This window comes from Coenobita brevimanus, chromosome 103, assembly GCF_032717465.1.
Source record: "Coenobita brevimanus isolate Jiangsu-jjx chromosome 103, ASM3271746v2, whole genome shotgun sequence".
NCBI lineage: Eukaryota > Metazoa > Arthropoda > Malacostraca > Decapoda > Coenobitidae > Coenobita > Coenobita brevimanus.
In genome coordinates this window covers 11,671,723-11,699,222 of record NC_137056.1, presented here as the reverse complement: position 1 = coordinate 11,699,222, position 27,500 = coordinate 11,671,723, and the positions used below count along the sequence as shown (strand labels likewise).

Below are 27,500 nucleotides of genomic sequence, written 5' to 3'. Positions count from 1 at the left end.
TCCCTACCTTCCCGTACCTAAATCTCTCCTTCCTTCTCTCCCTGCCTCTCCGTCTCCCCTGCCTCGTCTCCCAGTTCTTCTCCCCACCTCTCCTAACCAAAATATCTCTCTCCCTCCTCGCTACCTCTCCCTACCTAAATCTCTCTCTCTCCCTCCTTTCCCTACCCCTACCTCTCCTAACCTAAATCTCTCTCTTCCTCCTCCTCTCCCTACCCCTAGCTCTCCATACTTAAATCTCTCCCTCCCTCCTCCCTACCTCCTCTTACCTAAATCTCTCTCTCCCTCTTCCCTACCTCCCCTTACCTAAGTCTCCCTCCTCTCTCCCTACCTTTCCTTACCTAAATCTCTCCCTACTTCTCTCCCTGCCTCCCTTCTCCCCTGCCTCATCTCCCTGCCGGCCTCGACCTCGATAATGCAATAACACAACACCAACTTTTCTCACTCGTGTCGAAAAGCTGATCCCTTCCTCCATCCTGCCCTCCCTCCTTCATTCCCTCTTGCTTTCAGTCCTTCACTCTCTCCTTCCCTCTTTCTCTCCTTCATTCCTTCTTCCCCCTCGTACCTTCATTCCTTCTTGCTTTCACTCCTTTCTCTCCTTCATTTCTTCTTTCTTTCCGTCATGCCTTCCTTCCTCCCTCCCTCTTTTCATTCACTTCTCCTTCTTTACTTCTGCTTTATTTGCCCTCCTCCATCGCTCATTTCTTCCCTCTTGTCTTTCCTTCATTTATTTTTCTCTCTGCTTTCCTCCATTCCCTCCTTTCCCTCCTCTTTCCTTCATTTTTTGCCCTTCTGCAATCCTGTTTTCCCGTCCCTTCATGTCTTTCTTCCACCTTCATTCCTCCCCCGTCTTCTTTCCTCCCTTTTATTCTTCCTTCTTTTCCTCCATCCATACGTCATTCCTCGTTCGTTTTTTCTTCTTTCCCTCATTCTTAATTTTCTCCTTCTTTCCTTCCTTCATTTTTTCTTTATTTTGTTTTTTAATTTCGTTTTCATTATTTTATTCTTTCCCTTCTCTCGTTATTTCTTTCTCGTATAGTTCCCCCATTTCCCCCCCTCTCTCTCTCTCTCTCTCTCTCTCTCTCTCATGTTTTCGCTTCCATTTCAGCCTCTTTCAGTTCGTCTTTTCCACCATCCATCCCATCCCTTCCATTTCATTTCAACTTTCTCGTTTATCTCTTTCTCTATAATCCTTTTCCTCCGCCTTTCCTCCCTTCATAGCTTTCCTCACCCTTCCTCCTCGCCCCCAGTGCTCTCCTTGTTCATCTTCCTTCCCTCCCTCCCCTCCTCCCTAGCTTACTTCTTTCGTCCTTTCCTGCACTACCCCCACCCCGCACTTTTTCTCCCTCCCTTCCTCCTTCCCCACGTACCTACCTAGCTACTTAACTACTTTTTCCCTCCCTCCCCCTACTTTTATGCCTGTTTAACTACCTACCTGTCGGCATGCTTACCTGCCTTCCTGGTTCTCTCTCTCTCCCTCTTCCTTTCTTTCTCTTCCCCTCATTTACCTATTTACCTCCCTCCCTCCCAATTTATCCACGTCCCTTCTCCCTTATTTACCTTCCTCCCTCCCTCCCTATTTACCTACCTCCCTGTTACCTATCCTGTAACAAAGCCTCGAATCGACCAATAGCTTTGTTGGTATTTATTTCCCTTCGTACTCCTTTGTAAATACCTTCCTACATACCTTCCTACCTATTTTCATCTCTCTCTACCTGCCTTCCCTTCTTCTCCTGCTCTCTCTCTCTCTCTCTCTCTCTCTTTTCTTCTTCTTCCGTCCCCACTCTCTTTTCTTGGTTATTCCTTGTTCTCTCCCTGCATCCCCGCCTGCTTGCTCTCTTCCCCTCCCTCTCTGATCCCCTTCCTTTCTTCCTTCACCGCTTCTTCCCTTTCACTCTCCCTGGCCTTCCTGTCCTCTTTTTCACTCCTGGATTTTTCCCTGTCATATTCCCATCCTATGTCCTTCACAATTCTTTATTCTTTTCACCCTGTTTCCTTCCTTCCGCCCTTCCCATCTCCTCCCTCATCCTTGTACCTCCCTGCCTTCCATCTGTCCTCCCTCCCTCCCTGCGCTTATTCCTCCCACACTCGCGTCCTGCTTACTGGCTAGCATTATTGCAGCCATCCATTTTTCAGTCTCTCTCTCTCTCTCTCTCTCTCTCTCTCTCTCTCATATAATATGTATAGATAGATATAGATATGTATGTGTGTGTGTATGTCACAGGGAATTTATGTAACCGGTGATTTCATGAAATCTCTTTGGTATTCGTGAAATGAATTTAAATTAGGATGAGGTAATTAAGGTTAATTTAGTTGTGGCTGCGGTTAGGTTAGGCTGGGATTATCTGGGTTAAGTTTAGGGTAGGTTAGTTAGGTTAGGGTAATTTAGGTAAATGCTAAGTTACGTTAAGCGTTCCTATAAATTAACCTAACCAAACCTAACCTCCGTGCATAACCTAACCCAGACTTTACCTAGATTATCCCAGCATAACCTTACCGCAGCCTAAAATAACCTAACCTTAATTAACCCATGCTAATTCAAACTAATGCAACGAATTCTCTAGGGAGTCCATGAAATCACTGGTTACACAAATTCCCTGTAATATATATATATATATATATATATATATATATATATATAAGAACATATTTGTCCATGAAGTATTAGTCTACCTTTTTCGGTTACTTCATGTATCATTTGTTCATTTATCAGAGTCTTTCTTGCTTTCTGTGTTTGTTAATTTCCCATCTATGCAATCAGCCAATCTATGTGTCGTTTACTGGTCAGTATCTGTTTATCTGTCTGTCTTTATCCATCAATCGATGTCATCCAACTCCTAATACATCTTAACTTTTTCTCATCCCCTTCCTCGCCTGCTAACTTTTCCTTCATCTCCTCCCTTCCTTCGCCTCTCTTACTTTCTCGCTCCTTCCTTTGATCTCACCTTCTTTCATTTATCCTTAATATGATCCCTCACCCTTTCCTCCTTCTTTATTACACTTCCTTCCCTCTTCCCTGCCTTCCTAATCTCCCTTCTTCCTCCCTTCATTTTTCTCCCATCTTCAGCGCCTCTTTCTCCTTCCCTGTATCGTTCCTTTGATCTCAGTTTCTTTCATTTATACTCAATATATTGTAATTTCCCCCCTCCTTTTCTTCCTTAACCTTTTCTTTCCCTCTTTCTGTTCCTTCTTCCTCTCCTCCCCCTTTCTCTTCCTTTTTCCTTCCCTCCCTCTCCCTCTTCTCCAGGTCAACGCGTACGCACTCAGCTTGAAGATAGTAGATGGTTTCGTCCAAATATTTGATGTGGTTTCTCAGAATTAACCTAGAGCTGAATATCTTCCTCGTCCCTTCCAGTAAGATTTTCTGTATACTTTTTCAGCCCCTTCTGCCTTGAGACATCATTACATTGCCTGATGGAAAAATGCTTTGTTTTCTTTTTTCGTTTCTTCGTGGTGTTGGGGTGTTCTTCCTCTTCTTTTTTTTCTTTCTCCTCCTCCTCCTCCTCCTCCTCCTCCTCCTCCTCAGTACAGCCTTTAAAAACTGGAGGGGTAAGTTAACAGCCTTTATTAAGTTCTTCAGTACCCCAGGGCTCATTTAAGCCGTATAAAATCGTCTGATAGTGGCAAGAGTAAAAAAAAAATCTTAGTAATGGATTGAACGGTCAGGGTGTCATTCTTTCTTTTTCCTGCCGGCCCTTTATCTTCTTAGTACGGGGGTTGTGGTGGTTGGGGGAGTCTTGTGTAATATTAACCCCTTCGCTGCGATTGATGTGCTTGGGAATTGAAATCACGTTAACAGCAGGTAACTTTGTTCACCTGAGAGATACCGGTAGTAGGTAAAGGCTTCAAAATTTATCTGAACTGATTCTTCTAGTTGATTTACCTGTATCTACGAGTTTTATTAAGACTGACACCTGATGATTTTGTTAAGCTATTAAGAATCGTAGCAGCCAAAGAGTTTAATATTTAGGCTAGATCCGTAATTTGTCAAACCACAGCACAGCACCTCCTTACAAGACGGTATGTATCCTGTTGTCTGTATATTTATGTTTTATGTATTATTTTTTCTATCTTTCTTTTCCAGTCCCTTTATTCCCCGTTCCCAGTTCTTTCCTTTCGTCTTCCTTTCTTACCTCACCTTTCTTCCTTGTATTTCGTTCCTTTCTCCTTCCTCTCCTCCCTGCATCTCAGTACCTTACTTCATCCTTCCCTTCCTTCTTACCGTCTCTCCTTTTCTCCTTTCCTTTCCTACTTCCTGTTTCCCTCTCAATATCTTTGTCCCTCCTTCCTTCCCTTTTTCTTCTTCCGTTTACTTCCTGTCGTGTCATCTACTCCGTCTCTTCGCTCCCATCCCTCTTGCTGTTCCTCTTGACCTCCTCTCATTCCCTCCCTTTTCTCCTCTAGCCGTTTTCTTCTCTCTTCTTCTCTCCTTTTCCTCCCTTCTTCCTCACATCATCATCATCATCATTCTCTCTCTCTCTCTCTCTCTCTCTCTCTCACTTTTCGCTTGTTTTCTTCTCGTCTTGCCTTCCTGTCTTCTTTCCGTTTTTTCCTCTTCTTTCTGTTTACATTTCCGTACCTCAGTCTCTTCCCTTCCTTCCTTCTATTCTTCTTACTCTTCCCTTCCTTCCCTATATCATTTTTCCGTCTCTGTGCCTTGCTTCCATGTTTCCTCCTTTCCCTCCTCTCCTCCTTCCTTTCTCCTTCAGTCCCGTTTTTGCTTTCCTTCTCTCTTCCTCTCTGCTTCTCTACCTCCTTTTCTCACCCTTTCCTCCCCACCTCCTTTCCTTCTCATGTTCTCCTCATTCTCTCTTTATTGCCTCTTCTCTCCAGCCTCACTTTCTTTCCTTTCTTTCGTCCCCTCCGCTGTATTTCCTCTCTTTTAGCTTTTCCTTTCTCTCTTTATTTTCCTTTTTATTCAGCTGCTTACGATTTTTCTCTTTCCTTCCCATCATTCATTCCTTCCTTCCTTTGTTCATTCTTATACCCGTACTTTCCTTCTTTCTTTGTCCTTGAATTCTGTCTTTCCTTTTTCAAACTTCTCTTGCTTCTTCCTTGTCACTTTCTTCTGTCATTTTCCCTTTCCTTACCGTCTTTTCTTTCCTTTTTTCTTCCCTTCTTTCCCTCTTTCCATCTTTCCTGTCCCTCTTCCATCCTTCGTTATTTCCCTCCCTGCCCTCGTCCTCCCTTCATCCATCCTTCCTTCCTTCCCTTCCCTTCCTTTCCCTTCCCTTCCCTTCCTTCCTTCTTTCCTTCCCTCCCTCCCTCCCTCCCTCCCTCCCTCCCTCCATGCATCCTTCCTTCCTTCCTTCTTTTTCACCCATCCATCCATTGTTCCATCCTTTCTTCTCCCTTTCTTTCATTTCCCTTCCTTCCGTAATTTCTTCCTTCTCTCCTTCCTTCCTCCCGTCCATCCCTTTCTCCCTTTATTGCCTGCGTTCCCTCCTTCCTTTGTAAGTGCTCAAATATGCATGTGGTCTGTGTGTGTGTGTGTGTGTGTGTGTGTGTGTGTGTGTGAGAGAGAGAGAGAGAGAGAGAGAGGAATCGTCTCTCTCTCTCTCTCTCTCTCTCTCTGGCGAACAGCAGGAGTGACACAAATGGTCTCTCGTTTTCTTTATGTTGTTTTTAAATTTCTTCCCCATAAGAGAAAATGGGAGGCCGACCTGTTGACAGGGGTCTTTTTATGTTATTAGAGAGAGAGAGAGAGGTGGGGAGGGGGGATGAACAAGATTGGACCCAGTTTGTTCAGACCCCCCCCCTTTTTTTTTTTTTTTTTTTTTTTTTAACCACTCAAATAAAGTATATGTTTTTTCCAGTCAATATTTTTCTTTCAAAGGCCCGCATCGTGTCCCCCACATACCACATACTGGCTTGTACAAATAGGGAAGAACTTTACTTTTGTTGACTGAGTTGGACCCGTGGCTGTTTACTGTTTTTATTTTACTAGGATTTATTTTATTTTATTTATTTATTTGGTCATGCTACCTACAGACGAAATCGGTCACCTTGAGAATGACTTAATATTTGGAGGTTACGTGTAGCCTTAATCATGTTCCTGAGCACCAGAGTTCAATGAAATGGTCTGATGATAGTGTTAAAAGTGTAAAAAGGCCTGGTTGTACTGAAACGATTGGTAGTAATAATGTCATAATTTATCACGCAATACGAGTGATTTTCCGATTTTATCTAACATGTGGTTGCTGATGGAAGAGTGAATATAGTTGTAATAAATTAATACCCGTCATATAGGTACGTTATTTTCTTGGCTCCAGTGTTAAATGTAAAGTAATTCATGTTTGTTATTATTCAGGATTAGACAACAGTTTGAGTTTGGTTGAGAGTTTTCAGTAAAAAAAAAAAAAAAAAAAAAAACTCCCCTGAGTTAATTGGATGTTTGTTATATGTTGTACTTATGTTTATGAGACTGCTAGACAGAGAGACAGATAGTCAGATACACAGATAGAGAGATGCATTATTTTTTCCTGTCATGTTTTCACCGGTGGCCAATATTCCCGTTCATTACTCCCGCATGTCATTAACCATCAAATAACAGCTCCCGTCGACAATCACGTTTAATTGTCTCTAAAAACCACCCAACCGATTAAGTGGGTAATTAATAACAAGCGCCTGTGTTGAGTTATGTGGGTGTAACAGGTGGGTGTAGGTGGGTGGCAGGGATGGGAGATGGGTGGTGGGGTGAGTTGGTGTATAGGAGGGGGGGTGTGAGCGGAGGGGGTGGTTGAGGGTGTAAGTGATTGAGGGTGTGGGTGGGTGAGGATGTAGGTGGAGGGTGGGTAAGGGTAGACGAGGATGTAGGTGGAGGGTGGGTAAGGGTAGACGAGGATGTGTGTGGGTGTGGGTGAGGGTGTAGGTGGGAGTCGATGAGGGTGTGGGCGGTTGTGAGTATTGATAAGGGTGGGGTGAGTGAAGAGAGAAGGGGTGAATGAAAGGAGGGGAGTGGAAGAAGAATTGATGTAGGTGAAGGCTTGACATGCAATATACAAAACGCACACAACAAATCCCATAGGGACTGGAGTGAGTGAGTGCCCGTAGGTGGGTGTGGGTGGGTGTGGAGGTAGGTAAGAGGATAGTAGGAGTAGGTGGATGTGGGCAGGGGTGGATGAGGAGAGGGGTGAGGGTGCGGATACTGATAAATGATAGAAGTAAGAGAATTGAAAAATGAGAACAGGGGTGGAGTTCGTGAGGTTTAGAGTGGATGTGGGGGAGGGGATGGAAGTGGATGAAGGTGATGATGCGTGAGGATGGAGGTGGGGATGGATAAAGATAGGGTGTGGGGTGGTGGGAGTGCGAGGTGGAAAAGTGCCCGACCTTTAGCTGGTGGGGGGAGGGTGAAGATTACTGAGTTCAGACTTCAATCCCCTTCAAAGCAGGCCCCTTGGGACTCAACACACTTAGTCCAGCGGTCCTTCCTTTGGTAGAAACGCAAAGTCAGTTTTGGGGATCGTATTTGTCTTTATCTAGTTTGTCTCTTCAAATCTCGAACTCTTCAGCGGCATCTTCAGTTTAGGAAATAGCCAGAGTGACAAAGAGCTATGTTAGGAGAAAAGGGAACCTGTTGGACCTGTGTGATCCTGTGTTTGGTCTCAAAATCCTGGATGAGATGGGGTGAATGGGCTGGAGCTGCCAGTCCTCTGCCTCCCACAATACCACTGACCATTTACACACACACACACACACACACACACACACACACACACACACACACACACACACACACACACACACACACACACACACACACACACACACACACACACACACACACACACACACACACACACACACACACACACACACACACACACACACACACACACACACACACACACACACACACACACACACACACACACACACACACACACACACACACACACACACACACACACACACACACACACACACACACACACACACACACACACACACACACACACACACACACACACACACACACACACACACACACACACACACACACACACACACACACACACACACACACACACACACACACACACACACACACACACACACACACACACACACACACACACACACACACACACACACACACACACACACACACACACACTGAATTGTGGATGGAGGGAGGGATAGATGGAAGGAAGAATGGATCGATAAGAGGCTGGATGGCTGGAGGGATAGAAAACAGGATAATTGGAATGATAATTGAATGGATGGATGGACGGGTGAATGAAGGGAGAGAGGGATACCTATTGGTGACAGGATGTACAAACCGGTTAACTGATGAGAATGCGACGAGCAAGAAGAACATGTCCTAAAACAATCTGCTCGGCAGCGACTGGGCTGGGCATCAGCGCTGAACATATGCACAGCGATTCAAGGTCACGCTTCGCTGAATCGCACCTTCTTCCTCCTACTGGTTTACGAATATAAAAAAATGGTCTGATACTTTTCGATCAGAGCTCGTATAAGTGGAGGTGGGTGAGGTTGGGTTAGGGGTGAGGGCAGGGGTGTGGGTGGAGATGGGGAGTGAATGGGTCTGATTAATAGTAAGGTGGGAGTATTGGGGTCCGGGTGGGAGAAAATGGCATGCTAGAGGTGAGTGGAGGGGAGTATGGGTAACACTGGAAGAGGGTGGAGATGATTTAAGGTAGGTTGTGGGTGTAGGTGAGTGTGGGTGCGGGTATGGGTGGATGAAGAGAGGGGTAAAGGTAATTTGAGTTATGGGTGAGGGTGGGTGGGAATCGAGGTGACTGGATGAGTGAGGGGTGGATTAGGGTAGGGGTGAGATGGGGTAGGGGTGGGGGTGGTATGGATAAGATGGTCGAGTGGGTTGTGAATAAAATAGAGTTGATAGATAGTTAATATTGTACCGATGGATGGGTGGACAGAATGATCAGATTAATTAAACGGCTTAGGAGTTGGTTCATGGCAGATAATTGAATTGGCTGAAAAATATATAGGTGAATTAAAGGAAAGACGAGTAGATGAGTGGCTGATAGATGAAGTAAATTATTGGTTAGTATACTGTATTAAGCATAAAGATCGTTATTCTCAAATTTTAGCTATATTATGAAGCGTACTCAAGGATAATATATAAATACTCGTCTCTCAACTACCAAATGACTGATCATCATTTAGGAGACTGGGACTGGAGTGAACCTCTGCCGCCCTGGAAGGAGAGACCACTAGACATCGCCTTCACTACATTAGACACAAAAAAGGCCGACCTCCTACCGTATGAACTCAAAGTTGACTTTATGACACTTATATCAAGTCTGGCAGGGGAAGACAAAGACCAAGTGTACTGTGACGGTTCTCTTCACACACAGACTGGACGTGCTGGGGCTGCTGTTACCATTGTAAGTGGGGGTAGCTTTGTTCATGGGGCTGAGACACTCAGCAGGCTACATGACTGGGCTTCATCCACCCAGTGTGAACTTGTAGCACTTGTGAATGGGCTGGAACAAGTTTGTCTAAGGAAACAAAATGCCATCATCTTAACAGACAGCATGTCTGCTCTGCAATCTCTCTCTCACCCTCACCCCACATACCCTGACCTTGTTCACAGGATCAGGCGGATTGTTGCAGTGCTTAGGGAGATCGATGTTCAGGTCAAATTTGTTTGGATCCCCTCACATGTTGGAATCCCGGGTAATGAAAGAGCTGACTTTTTAGCCAAGGAGGCTTCTAACAAGGACACTTGTGACTATGACCTGGGACTTTCACTTAGACAACTTAAAAGAAAGATCATGACCATACAAAAAGAAAGGGTGACTGACCTTAGACTCAGAGAACACAACACCAGCACTTCCATACACTACTACAACACAGTTGCACTGATGACAAGTTACGTATATGGCAGACATACGACAAGTAGGTGGGTTGACTCTGTACATGCAAGAATAAGGCTTGGCTACTGTTACCCTTGGGAACTGGGTTGGCAGGTTGATGAGGAGAAGAGGAAGTGCAAAGTATGTGAACAACCCAACAAACACACTTTGAAGCATTATCTATTGGAATGTCCACTCATACGTGAATACAGGAATACTCAGTTTATGACAATAGAGAGTCAGGCAAAATTTATGTTAGAAAATGATATTGTCAGAAAAATACTGAGGAAGTATAAATTATTTGCTTCTCCTCAGTAACACAACAATTGCCCCCAAAATACACTTAGCCTAATATAACTGTTATAAAATTTTTCAACATAAGAACTTATGTCATACATGTGTGATCAGTTCGTCCAACTCTCTCACCCTATGCATACTGATAATATAAAATGAGTTATATTTATGTTGATATACTGTTGTAAGACTTTTGTAATGCAGATAGGGATGCATCTCGCTGAGATACTGCCTTCCTTTTGGATACCCCTTTTAAATTCTTTGTATGATGCTGTATCTATGTATTTTTTTGACGCTGCCCCTTCATAGGATGAAGTGTGGGGTGTCCAATAAACTAGCCCCATTGGGGTCAAATCAATCTCTCTCTCTCTCTCTCTCTCTCTCTCTCTGTCTCCACTGTATACTGTATATATATATATACACACACACACACACACACGTACGCCGGTATATGTTAGACAGTGTATACTCTGATGAAGCACACATTAACCAGGCTTGGTAAATGTGCTTGTATTAAACGTAAATTTTATACAATTTTTTTTTTCCAGCCTGTGCAGTATTTTTCGAAGTATTATTATATCCGTTGTCACATTGTTTGTAGATGTTATTTTGTAATTTATGATTTTGTTCATCGATACTTTTGGTGTGTTATTTATTTTAATGTCAGAATTAGGCAACTACAGTATCAGAATTAGGCAACTACGGTATTATTAATTTATCGAGGGCAGTGTGTATGGTTGATCAGTGTGTGTCCAGGCCTTTTGCACCACAGACCTATCAAAACACATTAATATTTACTGTCATTGAAGCCTGGCTCGTCCATTTCAGCCACAAGTCAAATAAACACACACACACACACACACACACACACACACACACACACACACACACACACACACACACACACACACTCGTAATATGTACACAATTTTGTGGACTCTAATGGATTAGCAACATCGTCAGCTGTGATGTATTTGTAGCACACGCAAATTATGAGGATATTTTTTTCATTATTATTATTATTACCACCACCACCACCACCACCACCACCACAAGTGTTGTGAGTGATGAAAATCTGTTCTGCGTGAACGGCCATGCCTAACTTCATGATGTTTGTGTATTATTATCATTATTATTATTATTATTATTATTATTATTATTGCACTAAAGCACGTGTTACGAGAACGGTGACATAAATCTCTGTTGCATGGGCGGCCCTGCATAAGCTCATGATGTTTGTGTTGCGGGAACCGCCTTTGAGAGCCAGTGACGTGCGTTCCTGATAAGCACGTATATGCAACAAATGCGGCATATGCTTCATTGCAAGATCCACATTATGGAAATATGTTTTTGTTGCAGGGTTGGTTGCATTTTCAAGTAATACGACTGTTTTGCAGAAGCGGCCGTATTAAAAAAAAAGTACGGTACAGTTTGGTGGAAATTGGAAAGTCATGTGTAGGCTATATATTTTAACAACGATCACCACCCTTTCTCTCTCTCTTTCTCTCTCTCTCTCAACTCGAATTAACGCTGTTATGAGAGGGAAAGTTTCGTTTCGTGTTTCATTAGTTTCATCGTTCGTGTCTTTTGACCCTGTCTGCGGTGTTTTTACGGCTGAATAAAATCGTCCGTCGTAAGCCAGAGTAAATGAAAAAGATGTCTTACTCTCAACCACACTGTTAACCGCCATTTTTTAAAAACGAGGATGGCGCCATAAGTTTTTCTAGAGCGTGCTAAAAAAGATAATCGTCTGACGCAAATCTGAATAAAATGGAGGGTAGATAAATTGCTGGCAGACAGGTAAAGTACAGATGGAGTTAAGCAATGAGACTAATGCTGTTTATATAATTGCTAACATGTTCCAGGAATTTGTGCAAAGCTAACATAATGTATAATGTGTGTGTGTGTGTGTGTGTGTGTGTGTGTGTGTGTGTGTGTGTGTGTGTGTGTATGTGAGAGAGAGAGAGAGAGAGAGAGAGAGAGAGAGAGAGAGAGAGAGGGAGAGAGACTAGCTTGAACCAAATTACAGCATACTGTACATGCATTACGTGGATTACCTAGTTGTGTGTGTGTGTGTGTGTGTGTGTGTGTGTGTGTGTGTGTGTGTTTTAGGGGTTCTCATTTACCTAATTGCGTTTGTGTATTGAACTGTTTGCATTGTAATATACGAAGTTGTAAATTTAATTGTATACTTAACTAAGGGTGTCTATGTTTACGCTGTTTGTTTTCTAGCTGTGCCTATATATAAACCGGTCCTTATGCATTGTGTTGCAGGGGCAGCCCTATGTACACAGAATTTGATGTCTGTGTTTGTGTGTTGCAGGGACAGCCGACATTAAAGCATCGTATAAATTCTTGTGTGTTGCAACGACAGCCGTTATTAGACAAAGCCTTATTTTAGTATTTGTGTGTTGTGGAGGCGGCTTCGAAAGAGGTCTTATAATGTGTTGCATGGAAGGCTATGTATAAGGCTTAATAATATGTGTGTTGCAAGGACTGCTGGGAATGTGCCAGTGCTCATACCGTTGTTTTCTTGTTGCAGGGGTTGCCGCAGACGCCCAAGAGTGGGGCCAAGTCGTGTCCGTACAATGGAGTGGATACGCCCAATGCGCAGGACTGGCCGCCCACACCAGATGATGACAATGTGAGTTTCTTTACCTGACGTACCCGTATCTGGCTTTCAGTGTCCTGTATCAAGATAGTTTTACCTGAGCTAATATTTTCCGATGATCTGGATTGATCTTGACTTGATTTACTTGGTACCCTAGCCCGTCCTACCAGCAGTATGCCTAATGCACTGAATCTGCCTAAGCCCATCATAACCTAATGTAGCACATACCTGACCTACGAAATATTTAGTTTTTCGTATTTACGCAACCCAGCCTAACCCCAGTCTAGCATATCGTACTTTTCTCTTCCCTACCCAACCCCATCCACTCCATCCCAGTCCAGTCCTGCCTAACACATCCCATCCCATCCCAGCCTAATCCTGTGCAACCCAACGTAATTCATCGCAACCCAACCCATCCCCTCAACCACATCCCATCCCAACACAGCACAGCACTCCTGCCCTTCACTTCCCTTACCATCCCATCCTTACCCAGTCTTTCTCATACCTACTAACATCCTCTTCAATATAACCTTCACTCTTGGCAAACCAAATTTACGCCAAGTGTTTCCAGGTCTTATCAAAGGTAATTTAACCATATGTATTCGAAAATATTATCGCTCCATGTAGGCAAACACTCGTCCTGTGTGTTCTTTCAGCCCGAGGACGTGGTTTTTATTTTTTGCTACCTCCAGACATGATTAAGTTCAGTAGAGACCTTTAAACTGTTGATGGAGAGTAGGTTTAGCATTCATTGACCCCTTCACCATATAAGGTCTACCCAGTGATGAATAAAATCGTCTGAAGGTAACAAGAATAAATCAGTAGAATGTCACCTCATTTACATGGTCAAATTACCTATATATGCACCAGTTTTATGACACAGTATCAGTTTAAACAATTTCGTCGTTATATCTGACTTTTTTGTGTATTATTATTTTTTTTTACGCCCCTATGAAATATTGTTCGCGTGGGAGATACTTTTTAGGCAAAGTTTTAAAAGTTTGGTTCGTCGACTAAGCTAATCTAACGGGGCGTATTTTTTTCGACAGAGGCCGTACTCATAATTTCCCGCTTATCTCGAAAAATAAGAGAAAATGAGCTGGAACTTTGGCGGGATATGTTTGGGTGTAATTTAGAAGTGGCCGTTGTTTAATGTGTGTTGCGGGGTTGGCCTCTTTTTGTGTGTTGCCAGGACTGCCCAAATTAACCGCGTTGCAAGTACCGCCCGGGGAGTTATTGAGTGTTGCTGGAACAACTTTGAAGAAGTTTTTGTGTAATTTTACGGCATGATTTTTCGTTGCTTTTATTGTAATTTTTGTGTTTTGAAACCATTTTGATTATTACTGTATTTTGGCATTAATGCACTGATTTTCTTCTATCGCTGGCAGTAGAAACAAAGATTTTCTGAGTAGCGGAATTAATTGTAACGTTAGTCAAAGTAAAATTAGTTTATCTGGGTTTGGCTCATGTGTTGAGATAATGTACCTTTTCATCCCTTAACCGCCAAAGAATCGTTATTATGTGAACCATCTGTAACCCCATGATTCTGGTGATTTTTTTTTTTTTTTTTTTTAATAGATAATTGATGTGAAAGTTAATTGAAGGCTGTATGTAACTCCTCCAATTCGTAAAGTCTTGTATGCTAAATAAAAGTGTCTGAAGGAAGCAAGAATAAGATAAGATAGATGTAATCGTGGTTGTTACTGTTGTTGTTTTTGTAGTTGTGGTCACAGGCTCGTGTGTGCGGGTTCACAGTGGACAGCAGGGAACCGGTAGTGTCAGCTGGCCGTTCCCAGAGATCTTCTGTTGAGGATATTTGCTGGATTGTTTGTGTTGTGAGAATGAGGTGCATGAGATGAGTGTGTTGCGGTGTGAGGGGATGAATTATAGTGATAGAGAGTAGATTATTGGTAAGTTCTGTGTTGTGTTACTACTGAGGCAGGGAAAGGCGGTGGCCATATCTTAGTCTAGGAAGGTGTACTTGTGGCTCTCAGGGAAGGGCAGTTTCCGTGGGGTGAATGACTGGTGGAGGTTCATGAAAGATGCTGCATGGCTACAGTTTTTGGATGGTTTTGGTGTCCATGTGTGTGTTTATATGTTTGTGAAGTTGAGATGGATGTTCCCGAGGCATTCTGTGTAGTGTTAGGGCCTTGTTCTTTTCATTCTTTTTCATTGTGGTGGTTGGTTCGTCATGAAGTTGTAGTTATTACATGGCTGTACTTAGCACCATCATTCAACACATCCTGCACAGTTATCATCCAAGTGAAGGGATTAAATAAACTCCAATCCCCCTTCCTGCGTTGTTTGAACAGATACAGACTCCTTGTTTATGTGTTAAACAAAACGAAAGCTGATGATGGGCATTGTGTGTAATATTTCGTATAATAATTGCTCTACGACATAGTGTGGTATTTAGTATGTGTTCAGTTTAACCTCCTTAGCGGGACATGATTGTGCTGCTGCAACTAGTGATTTTATTCAGCATAGGAGAGCACACTATACACTTTTTACTCTTTCCCCAGATTGTTTTTCTTTTGTAGTATATTTCACTTGCTCAGTGGCAGAAAAAGACAATACTACGACACCGCATACTTTCCACAGCATTTCTCCGTGACTAATACCGTATTGTATTGGTAATTTGTTGTTACAATTCGGCATTCAGCATGAAGAGACAGCAGTTTTAGTCCAGGTTAAATTAAAATTTGTATAGTAATGATAGGGTTAGTGCATTGCTTGTCTGACGTATTTAGTAAAGTTCTCCTGAGACTGGATAAAATTGCTTAGAGATAGCAAAGATAAAATAATATAAAAAGTAAAAATAGGCGTCTGGAACAAAAGAGGGTAATGCCTTTTTCTCTGTATCAGATATACAAAAGACATAAGGACACAGTGGATAGAAGCAGCGAAAATGAAAGTTAGTATCATATGAGAGTTATATTATTTTGTTTGTATGTTGGAGGCTGTTTTCAGTGTGCACTTTCTTTTGTAAGTTTAATTTCATCTGTTTCTTTCTTAAACTTTTTCCTGCAGCCACCAACACCATCTCCAAAGTTTAAACGGCAGTAACATAAAACGTTTATTAAAATTGTTTCGCTTATATTCTTTCTGCTGTGCAACTTTTTTTTTTTTTTCGTTGGGTCTTCTAGCGTCTCCTAAAAGAAAATAAGGAAAGCTGAAATTGAGCTCTTTGTATTTTTGCCGCACCCACAGGATCGACCAAATTCTGTGTCCCCAACTCTGTCACTCACTCACTCACTCACTCAGGCATTCACTCTCACTCACTCACTCTCCCTCTGCATCACTTTATCATTTTAGAATGTGAAAAATAGCAAGTTGCAACCACTGAATTTAATGAACATCACACTTCTCGGAGGGTGTTGAGGGTGGGGGTGATGATGATGTCTGCTGTGCGTGTGGGGGCGTGTCTGGGTTGTGACTGAGGTGCGTGTGTTGTGTATCTAAGGTATGTTTGAGGGGTGTATCCAAAGACAAAGGACACTTGGGATGTGTTGATGTGATGGTTAGGGTTGGGGTGGTCCGGCTATAAACGGTGTCCTTTGTCTTGTTCTGTATTTAATGCAGGTATTTATGCCTAAGTTACTTTGTCTGTGTGTGTGTGTGTGTGTGTGTGTGTGTGTGTGTATAATTTCTTCTAAACAGTTCTTTTTTTTCACGTATTTGTTCTTTCGTGAAAATTTTGTACATTTATTTCTGCACTATAAAAAAAACAAAAAAAAGTAACGGGCGCCTGGTTCTTCCGCCCACACGCCTTCCCACCCCCTGTCTGAACTCCCCCCTCCCCCCCTTCGAAGATAAGCCCTGGAACTTACCCACTTCAACACGATGACCTAGTTTTGTTCTGGTGTTAGCACTTTTTTTTTTTAAGAGACTAAGCTAAGGTGTTCTCTTTAGCTGTGGAAAATGATGTGGCAGCAGCAGCAATTAAATAGAAAAATACGTCCTCGGATTGAAAGGTTTGAACTACGGGTGACAGGGGGATGTAAATCTACCTTCCCAAAAAATTAGTTAATAAAATCGTGTGAAGATAAGAAGGAAAAAAAAAAAGATTGTGCTCAAGGGAATATACTCTCATCCGAAACAGACTCATCAGGAGATAGCAAGATTAAAATGTGGAGGGTTAAGCACCAGGTGAACCGTGGAACAACCGCTCATTCTTCCCGACAGTTAAGTTAGAATATAAAGTCCTCTGAAGCGGCAATAAAACCATGACACTTTTTTATGCGTCCGATTTTGGTACAGGCTTTAACAGTCCGTTCCCTGAAGCCCAGCAGTTCTGTGCATGATACACCTCTATGTGTCACCACTTCGACGCTAGCACCCACCGTCCATATTGAATACATGCTAGGGTTGTGTCAGACAGGTGTACCGGTACTGGCGGTGGTGTTTTTACATGTCATCGGGTCTTATGGTATTACATCTGTAAAGTCTGTCTATGTGGACGAAATTCCGGGATACGCTGTACTTCTTACCCTTACTCTCTCGGACAGATGTTAGTTTAGGTCAGCGAATAAAATTGTTTGGGAATAGCAATGAAAAAAATGAAAGCACGTCCATGTTGAAGAGTTTAATATGCTAAGCTGGATGAAGCTGTTTGGAGGAAGCATGTATAAAATGAAGAAGGATCACTCAGTATAACACTCGAGCCTACCAGTGGGTCTAAGCCGAACGTTTGACATTGCGCTGTGACCCTGACCTTCGACCGATTGCTCTCACGAATCACGTCATCCTTGTCTGACCCTTAACCCTTCCACCATGCCGTGTGAACTTGCCCAGTGACCTTGACCTTTTCCTGATTGGTCTCTAAATCGAACCCCCTTATCACTGACGTACCTTGAAGCCTTCCACAGAGTTTGGCCAAAATAGGATTAAAATAGTAAGGTGACCTTGCCATTGACATTCCTTTGACCTATTGTTGTCAAAAAAATAGGTCAACCCCTTGGCCAGCCGTCACCTCCCCCCCCTCAGCAAGATTTTGGTTTAAATGGGATAAAAACTGAATTATTTGTTCACACACACACACACACACACACACACACACACACACACACACACACACACACACACACACACAGAGGCCGACCAAAACAGTCCCCCGCTCATACTTCGCGAGTGCGGGTGTAAAAATGCGTCGTGAGGGTGAGGGTGAGGGGCTTAAAACTCAGTGGTGGGGCTGAAAGGGGTAAACTGTGGAGTGAATTGTTCCATAAAGCTTAGTGTTGCGGACGGTGAGGGCGTTGTAACATCTTGCGAGTGCGGCAACTTTGCGAATTAGGGATGGGGGGATGGGATTGTTGTGGGATTATTTGAGAGAGAGAGAGAGAGAGAGAGAATGGAAAATAAAAGGATGCTTGATGAGTGGCCGGGAGGATGTGATGGGGGATGGGAATTTTACCTTATAAATTCTGAATGGCCGAGCATGGTTTTGGGAAAAGGGGGAGTGTTTATTATTTTTATTATTATTATTATTATTATTATTATCATCATTATTCTGTGTGGGTGTCTAACTTGTCTTGTGGGTCAGAGACTTTAGAATGATGATCAGCTTTGAGTGGCTGTGTGTGTGTGTGTGTGTGTGTGTGTGTGTGTGTGTGTGTGTGTGCAGAATTATTCCGAGTGGCTGGGGCAGTGTGAGAGTATGCAGAATTATTACCCTTAGTGAGTGGCCTTGCATGCTTCTGGTGAGCGGGTGCAAAGTTAGCAAGTGTGGCTTTGTGCTTGGTGGGTGGGTGGCTTGGCTTATTTAGGCCAGGGAGGGAGAGCATGATCAGCATTAGACTTGTTTCTGTGCCTGCGAAAGTGGTGGCAGGATCGTTGGCTTCGTGTCCGTGCTAAGAAGTTTTCTGTTGTTATTATTTTTATTATTATTATTATTATTATTATTATGGTGGGTGAGTGACGTTGCGTGTTGTAGCCAAGGAGTAAAGTTAGAACTGGGTATGAGGTTTAGGCCCGAATTCTAGGTGGCGAAGGAGCCTTTGCAACACTCCCTTAGTTATTTTTTGTCTGCTGCACCTTTTCATCCTCTTGTACGTTGCTGAGGCAAACTACGTCAGCACTAAAATTATATATTGTAAATGACGTAAAAGATTTTGAAGGTATACCCGTATACAGCATCGCTAAGAGAACATGGTACGAGACTTCAGTGCCACCCAGAACACTCACCTTAGTATTGCCAGCCAAGGTACGAAAATGGTTTGGTGTTAAAGCCTGCCATCAATCCCAAGGGAATACAAGATGGCCTCCACCAAATCGGTAAATACATAAGTACATCTCCAGCACTCCAAGACCTCCTCGCAAAAGTCTGTAAACTCAACGAATTCGTGTTGACCCATTGCATGTATTCGCATGGGTCAGCCTACGTCCCCATTAACCCCTTTAAGGAATACATATATATATATATATATATATATATATATATATATATATATATATATATATATATATATATATATATATATATTATATATATATATATATATATTATATATATATATTATATATATATATTATATATATATATTATATATATATATATATATATATTATATATATATATATTATATACATATATATATATATATATATATATATATATATATATATATATATATATATGAGCAAGAGTACCACGTTTGAAGCGAATTGGTGAAGAAATGAAGGAGTAGCTCCAGGTTTGACAGTGTTTGGAAGAATGAAGGAAGAAAGGAACGGAGCAAATACAGTTTGATCTGTAGTACTTGATGGAGACCATAACGATACTGGCAGCGTAACCCTGCGACGTCAGAATCAGTGGAGAACCGGCACATTCGGCGAGCGACTAAGTTTGTTTTGTTCACGGAAGAGGGGTTGCGTGTGTATGGTAAGTGGCCAATAGCCTGGGGTATCATCGTAGTGATCTTGTACTTATGTAAGGAGGCATTCTTCTTTGTCAGTCCAGGGAAGGAGCACAGAATGGCCGTAGTTTTGCTGAGTGGTATAGCCTATTTTCGGAAGCGAGCAAGTGTAGCGTTATTGTTCTCGGTGTGTGGCCCAGCGTCACGGGGCAAAAATGACGACATTGTAGGATATTACCATCCAGGATATGAAAATTGGCCCTTGTGATGACAGCCTGGGGTTAACGGAAGGTGAGTGTTTGTCGATGTTTTGTGGTGGTGAGTGGCATAGCATCATCACACAATGCAGGGTTACTATTTTTTTTATTTTTTTATGCGAGGAAGAAGGAACCAAAGGCCATGAGCCCGCAGTGACAGTTCCCTCCAAGAGAAAAACAAAATACAATAGAGAGCCAAATTCAAGATCCGATCATTTTGAGATTCCTGGACACACTGCGTTTGAAAGACTGGAGATCATAGGCAGCAGGAAATACAGACAGAGGGAGACAGTTCCAGAGCTGACCTGTTGCATAAATGAAAGACTGGGAGTAACGGTTAACTCTTGCATTAGAGAGTTGGACAGAAAAGGGATGAGAGTTTGCTGCCAGACGGGTTCTACGCGCCCGTCGTAGAGGTGGAGGAATGCAAGCAGACAGTTCAGAGGAGCAGTGACCATTAAAGTAGCTCTATATGTCCTTTACTAGGCGCGGAACTTGATGTGTGGACCTATCATTTTTAGATACAGAAAGATGGGAATGAGTAAATTGCAGTTACCGGATTGTAAACGCTGATACAGATTAGCAGTTATTTTTGTTAGCCTATACACGTTCAGGCCACGTTTTGCGGACCGTGGAAGGTGATTCGTATGGCTGAAACATCACTTTGTCACGGGAGAGGAGACCCATCCTTACGTAATGACACACACACACAAGTATAGGAAGGTATCGGATTATTCTCTCTCTCTCTCTCTCTCTCTCTTATACATATGTGTGTGTGTGTGTGTGTGTGTGTGTGCGTGTGTGAGTAGGCACCGTGTATTTGTCGTGGGGAGAAGTATGTTTCAGTGTAGTATAATTTTTCACACTTTCGTGATATATATATATTTTTTTTTGTGACCGACTCTGGGCATAGGCTTCAAAGCCTGCTTTCAAGGCCCAGTAGTCCTCCAACGTACTGCACACCTCTGCATATCACCACTTCGGCGCCAACACCCACAGTCCATACTGAATACATGCTAGGGCTGTCTCATACCGGACTGGTGTATTGGTATTAGCTGGGGTATTTTTACTACATGTCGGCGGGTCTTCTGGTAGATCAGTAAAGTCTGATATTTATTAAATTCAAATCCTTAAACTGTTCCCTGCCCCAGCGGGATTTGAACCCGGGTCCGTTAGGACTGCAGGCCAACTCTCTACCGATTGAGCCACCTGTACATATATATATATATATATATATATATATATATATATATAGAATATCTATTTATCTATCTATATATATATATATATATATATATATATATATATTACACACACACACACACACACACACGCACGGTATATTTTAATCCAGTTTTCCCCTCTTGTAATTGATGATGGAAGTGGAATAAAGTTGGCATAAGCAAATACTTGATAATTACCTAATTACGTAAAGTGACTCACTTATCACTAGGAAAGGTTTTATAACATCCCTACACAGCATTTCACATTAATATCGCCATTATAAATCGTAAGTTGGTTTCAGATTTTGTTGACATTTTTACCCAGGGCGATAACCTTACAATTTATTTTATTTGTACTGTTGTCAAGTGATTTTATTGAGCTTAACTTCTTCAGTCCAATAACCTTTAATTATTTAAATTTTCTCTTGGCAAGCTTCGGATGGATTAACCACAGGATAGAGTTTTGGCACAGGGGGGAAGGGTTAGATATAGCCTTACTCAGCTCCTTCAGTGCTGGAGTTGAAGAAAGTCGGTATATGTGTTAGTCTGGTGTTCCTGCAAATAAAATAGAAAAGACGTCATGGCAGAAAAAGGGTAAGAGACCTTCGTGGTGATTTGGTCTGAAACAACCTTCGTTAAATTTTCTTCTTCTTTTTTTTATTATGTCCTGTATGTTTGTTCACGCTGCCGCCACACGATTTTTTTTTTATTCAATTCTGGTGTATTATTCGTAGTGAGTGGGTTTGTATGGATATTTAGAGTACCCCGAATGCATAGGCAACTTGCAACATTTTTTAACGCATAGTGTCGTCCTTTTGTAGCCTGTTCTTACTGCCGTTATGCGGTTTTATTCAGTACAGGAGAACCCTCCAGCACTAATGAAAGGTTCAATTAACCTTCTTGTTGCAAACGTCTCCCTCAGCCTGAATAAAATCGTCGTGAGACAGCGCGAGGTGTATTTGTCACTCTTCGTCAGTATAGAAAACACACACACACACACACACACACACACACACACAGAGTAAGCAACTGTATATGCTTAACCCCTTTAGACCGAGGATGTAGTAACACCAAAGGCGTAACAGTTGCGGTCGACTCCGTTTGTATGTATATTATCTGACCATTTATTTACTGTGTGTATATTCATAAAATGTGATTGCCTGATCGATCAGGATCAAAATTGACTTATTCACTGTGTGAAATTATTCGATTTGGATGCAGATCAATCAGAGGTCTAGGTCACTGGTCAAGAGTTAAGTTCTCAGTGTTATCTTAGGAATTCCTGATCTGATTTGGATCAAACTAGGCATAATTGTGATGTCGGAGGGGTGGTAAGAAGTGATGGCATTTGGTGCAGATTAATCAAAGATCACGCTCAGATTCAGGCACGGTGTCACTGTGCTGGCTGAGCGCTCGGATTTTTTTTATTCTTGAGAACTCCAGACGGTTTAACTGAGTTATAGGAAAGACTTCAAACTGGAAGGCCAAGGTATAGCCCTCGTTAACATTTTCACTCTTAGTGATCCATATTAATTGGTTGAGTAATCCCAGTCTGTCTGGCTGAGCAGACCTTTCTACCTCGGGCAAGCAACCGCCACTGCAGGACCATCCCGTGCAGTGAACCGATGTTTCTCAGCGGTAGACGCTTCTCGCCACAGCGAGGTGCGGGGAAGGATGTGGAGGTTTAGCAAGAATAATATTTCATTATAATGAAGAGGTGAAGCTACAACAATAAAAGTCTGGTGTTAGAATTAAAAAGATATAATCATAGTGGAGGGTTACATTTACTACAGAAGTCTAGTTGTTGCAAAAACGAGACAAAAGACACCATTGTCATAGGTATCTAAAATAATCGTCCAGTGGTAAAAAAAGAAAAGAAAGAAAATGATGCCACCGTACTTATGGGGGAAAACCACACTGAAAGTAAAGGCGTGTGTAGTTTTCCCCCAGCCACAAGGAAACATTGAGGCAGCTGCTCTCGCGTCACAAGACCAAAAAAAAAAAAAAAAAAAAAAAAAAAAAAAAAAAAAAGCATCTCCCCTTATCTTTATTATCATGAAGGCAAAAGAGGATCCGGGAAAGGGGTATTCAGAGATGGCCTTCCAGAATTGAGTTTAAAAATGTCATCATAGCAAGCATAGAATAAAGAATACACCATCGCAGTGATAGTCGCTCTGAATATAAGGCATCTACTGTAGTTTTCCCCCAACCACCAGGCGGCAGTGAGGCAGCTGCTTTCGCGTTACCAGAAGCTCTATTTGAAAACCCGGGAGTGTCCCCTCTTGTCTTCATTATCTTTATGGCAGCGGAGGGTACCAGAGAGGGCGTATTCAAAGCTAATCAAGTCTGGAGTGGGCATATCTGGCGTTACACTCACTTAGCGGGCTTGAAAAAACTAAATTTGCATTGGAGAAGTGGCAAGGAAAAGGAGTATTTGGGTCATTAAGCTAAGTTACATGCACAAAGGCGGAGAGAGGAAAAAAAAGAGCACATCGACTATTATCCTTGGTGAGTGGCCAGGAAGTGGAGAGGGGCCCTGGAGGAAGCACAGTGTCCATTGTGGTGTGTCGGCAGGGGAGGAGCGGCCACTGAGAGGGCATAGTGGCCATTACGCCCCGTGAGTGGCCCAACATGGCGGCCGCAAGTGGCAGGGGACATGAACGATATTGCCGCGGTCAGATAGCCTAGCATCCTCCACACACACACACACACACACACACACACACACACACACACACACACACACACACACACACACACACACACACACACACACACACACACACACACACACACACACACACACACACACACACACACACACACACACACACACACACACACACACCGGTACTACTTACATTATACGGCATACTTTAAAACGGGAAGAAATAGGAATGGGTAAGTAGAGTCTTGTAAGTAAAAAGAAAATGTAAATAGACAGTGTGAATATTGCCGAAAATTTGGTGAAACACACACACACACGGCCACTGTACTAGCACTATACGAGGCACCTTAAAATGGGGGAAGCAGGATAAAAAAAAAAATACATAGTGGTATACTTGTGCTGGAAAGTTGGGTGGAACAAAGCGTGTAACAGAATAATGTAGTGTATCTCCCTACACATCCACACCCGCCGTCAATACACGTACACTATACAGGAGACTTTCTGACGGGAAAAATACATTAATAGAATAATGTACTAGTTTTACTTTTGTCCAAAAAACTTAGATTTTTAATATATATATATATATATATATATATATATATATATATATATATATATAAAACGGAGCGTCTGTGGTACAGTGGTATAGTGTGCGTCTCGTACACGGGTGAACCAGGGTTCGCGCTCCGCCAGGGTAATAAACTTTGGGAGTGTTCACCCGGCCACGTACTACTTTGGCGGACACAGTGGGTGCTGTGGTTGAACCAGTGTCGCATACTATATTAGTATGCTTGCACCCAGTCGGCTTGCGCGGGCCGATTACACTTGGTTCAAAGACTACACACACATCAAAGCCACTCCAACACTACAACACTTACAAGCACTTCTCACCCTACATACTGTACAATCTCTGCTAGACAACCTAAGCCACTTGGTAGAGATACATTGGGTGTATCGTCACGACTTCGGTCGGGATAGGCCGGTCCTGCAGTGGATACTCAAACGGCTGCTGCTGATGATATATATATATATATATATATATATATATATATATATATATATATATATATATATATATATATGAAAAATATATCATACACGCAAACTGCTACACTTACACAGTACTCTTTAAAATGAAGTTAATTTTAATGAATTATAACAGTGTGTAATTAGAACATTTACTTTTATATATGACTGTAGCCTCGACATGCGTACACAAATTTGCAATGCTTGTGCTGTAAGGCACAGTTTAATTTGAAAAAAAAAAAAAAAAAAAAAAAAAAATGATGCAGCCACTGACAGCGTAACCGAAAAATTGCTATAACTTATAAGAAATGACGAAATTTAATGTCCGCACACTTTAAAACAAGGAAAAAAGGAAATTAAAAGTGGGAATAAGTAAATAGAATATTGAACTTATAATCGAATATTGACAAAAAAAAAGTCTTCCATGGTCACACAGATTCCTGTTTAATTTATGCTGTCTTTGTTATGATTAAATACATAAACGATGTAATGTACTTAGAACAAACAGACTGCAGGTAAAATATTGCTGTATGTATAACCGAGAATTTGCTACAACTTACAGTATAAGGAAAAGTTTGCTTCCAACATGTTCATCCAGGCAGCTGTCTGCGGTATGTTATCATTAATTTAGTGTAAAGAAAAATAAAAACTTGCGTAAGTTGGGTGTGAGAATACTTCATAAAAGCTAATTTAAAAAACAAACATATCTTACTGTACACTTTTAACTCACTACAGTTTTTATGCTTTCACATAACAGACTTTTATTTAACGATCACAGAAGGCATTGGTCATCACCGCCGCCATCAACATTATTAGAACCCTATCACCCATTACAAAATGTGATGGGCGAAAACCAATTGTCGCTGCTTCATCTCGACGAGGCAGTAATGTTACTGGTAAGTAATATAATTATGACAACTAGAGTGCTTAAATGATATATGTATAATCAGTCACACTACTATCACACTGCACTGCACGGGCTAGTTTTAAGAAGGAAAAGGCTTAGAATGCGTAAATAGAACTGTGTTGCAATTACGATATTACAAGAACACGTTTGTAAAATAATGTTACCATAACGAGACAGTAGATTATAAGGTAAGTAATATTATATAAAATCACATTAGGAGATTAGTGTTGTAATTATTTTAAAGAAATACGGAATGGATAAGTGGCATGATGTACATGTAACTGGTAAAAATATGCCTAGGAAGAATCAAGTAAATGTGCCAGAATATTTATGTGATATATAGATAGATAGATAGATAGATAGATAGATATGCGAAATATTCTGATAGTAATGTGGAAAAATACATCATTACGAAGATGTTATAGAGTTTTTGAAAAAAAAAAAAAAAAGGATCATGTTCTAGGGATTACTTACATCTGATATTTTCGAGTGTAACCAGAATATTGCTGTACTAACAGAAACTCCTCCACCACAGAAATGTGCATATTCTCCCAGAAATGTAACAAGGAAAAAAATATATATTGAACTGATAATAAAATGAAAATACCCACATTGCCCGTTACTGCGTTATTTTACGTAAGAAGTGTGGTACACTATTGGAAAGGAACGTAGAATATGCAGACTAACAACGAAATTTAGTCCACTAGTAATGGTGAAGGAAATAGTAGCTGAATGAATCCCGACATTTGATTATAGTTTGCTAATTTTTATTTTGAGATTTATTTTAGTTTATTCTTGTCCCCAGACGATTTTGTTAAATTTACGGGATAATTCTTGGCGTGAATGGGTTAGTGAAAGCCAAATATAACCTCTTCGTTTCGAAAAATCTCCCTCCAGGAATATAATCAACAATAGGCAGCAAGAATCAAATATAAAAAGTCATCCTATTGAAATTATTCAGTATAGGGCTGTTAACCCCTGTGAGTCTGAGGTGTCTCCTATTTTTTTTTTTTTTTTTTTATGCGAGTAAGAAGGAACCAAAGGCCATGAGCCCGCGGTAACAGTTCCCTCCAAGAGAAAAACAAAATACAATAGAGAGCCAAATTCAAGATCATTTTGAGATGCCTGGACACACTGCGTTTGAAAGACTGGAGATCATAGGCAGCAGGAAATACAGACAGAGGGAGACAGTTCCAGAGCTGACCTGTTACGTAAATGAAGGACTGGGAGTAACGGTTAACTCTTGCATTAGAGAGTTGAACAGAAAAGGGACGAGAGTTTGCTGCCAGACGGGTGCTACGCGCCCGTCATAGAGGTGGAGGAATGCAAGCAGACAGTTCAGAGGAGCAGTGACCATTAAAGTAGCGATAGAAAAGAGATAAAGATGCAACAGTGCGGCGAAGAGACAGAGGTTGAAGGGAGTCAGTAAGAGGAGGAGAGTTAATGAGACGAAAAGCCTTTGACTCCACCCTATTGAGAAGAGCTGTATGTGGGGAGCCTTCCCACACATGAGAGTTGTACTCCACACAGGGGCGGATAAAACCCCAGTATAGAGTCAACAATTGTGCAGGGATAAAGAAAGAGCGGAGTCGGCTTAGCACACCCAATCTCTTGGAAGCAGATTTTACAAGAGATTTAATATGATCTTTCCAAGATAAGTCCCGAGTAAATGAAACCCCAAGCATGTTCAAGGATGATGCAGGATTAAGCTTAATATTATTAAACATTAGTGGGTATATCTGTGGAAGATTTTGTCGGGTTGATAGGTGTAGGAACTGAGTCTTAGATGCATTAAAAACAACCATATTATTTTTACCCCAG

At 41.8% G+C, this 27,500-nt stretch overlaps 1 protein-coding gene across 1 annotated transcript in view; it reads left to right on the top strand.

Annotated features, from left to right (window-relative positions):
- The window catches only part of LOC145415532 (ras-GEF domain-containing family member 1B-like), a 144,387-nt gene that overhangs the window by 56,769 nt on the left and 60,118 nt on the right, over positions 1-27,500 (top strand). The window contains exon 2 of the mRNA XM_080284756.1: positions 12,676-12,777. Within this exon, the coding sequence (XP_080140882.1) occupies positions 12,676-12,777 (102 nt within the window). The remainder of the gene's footprint in view (positions 1-12,675; positions 12,778-27,500) is intronic.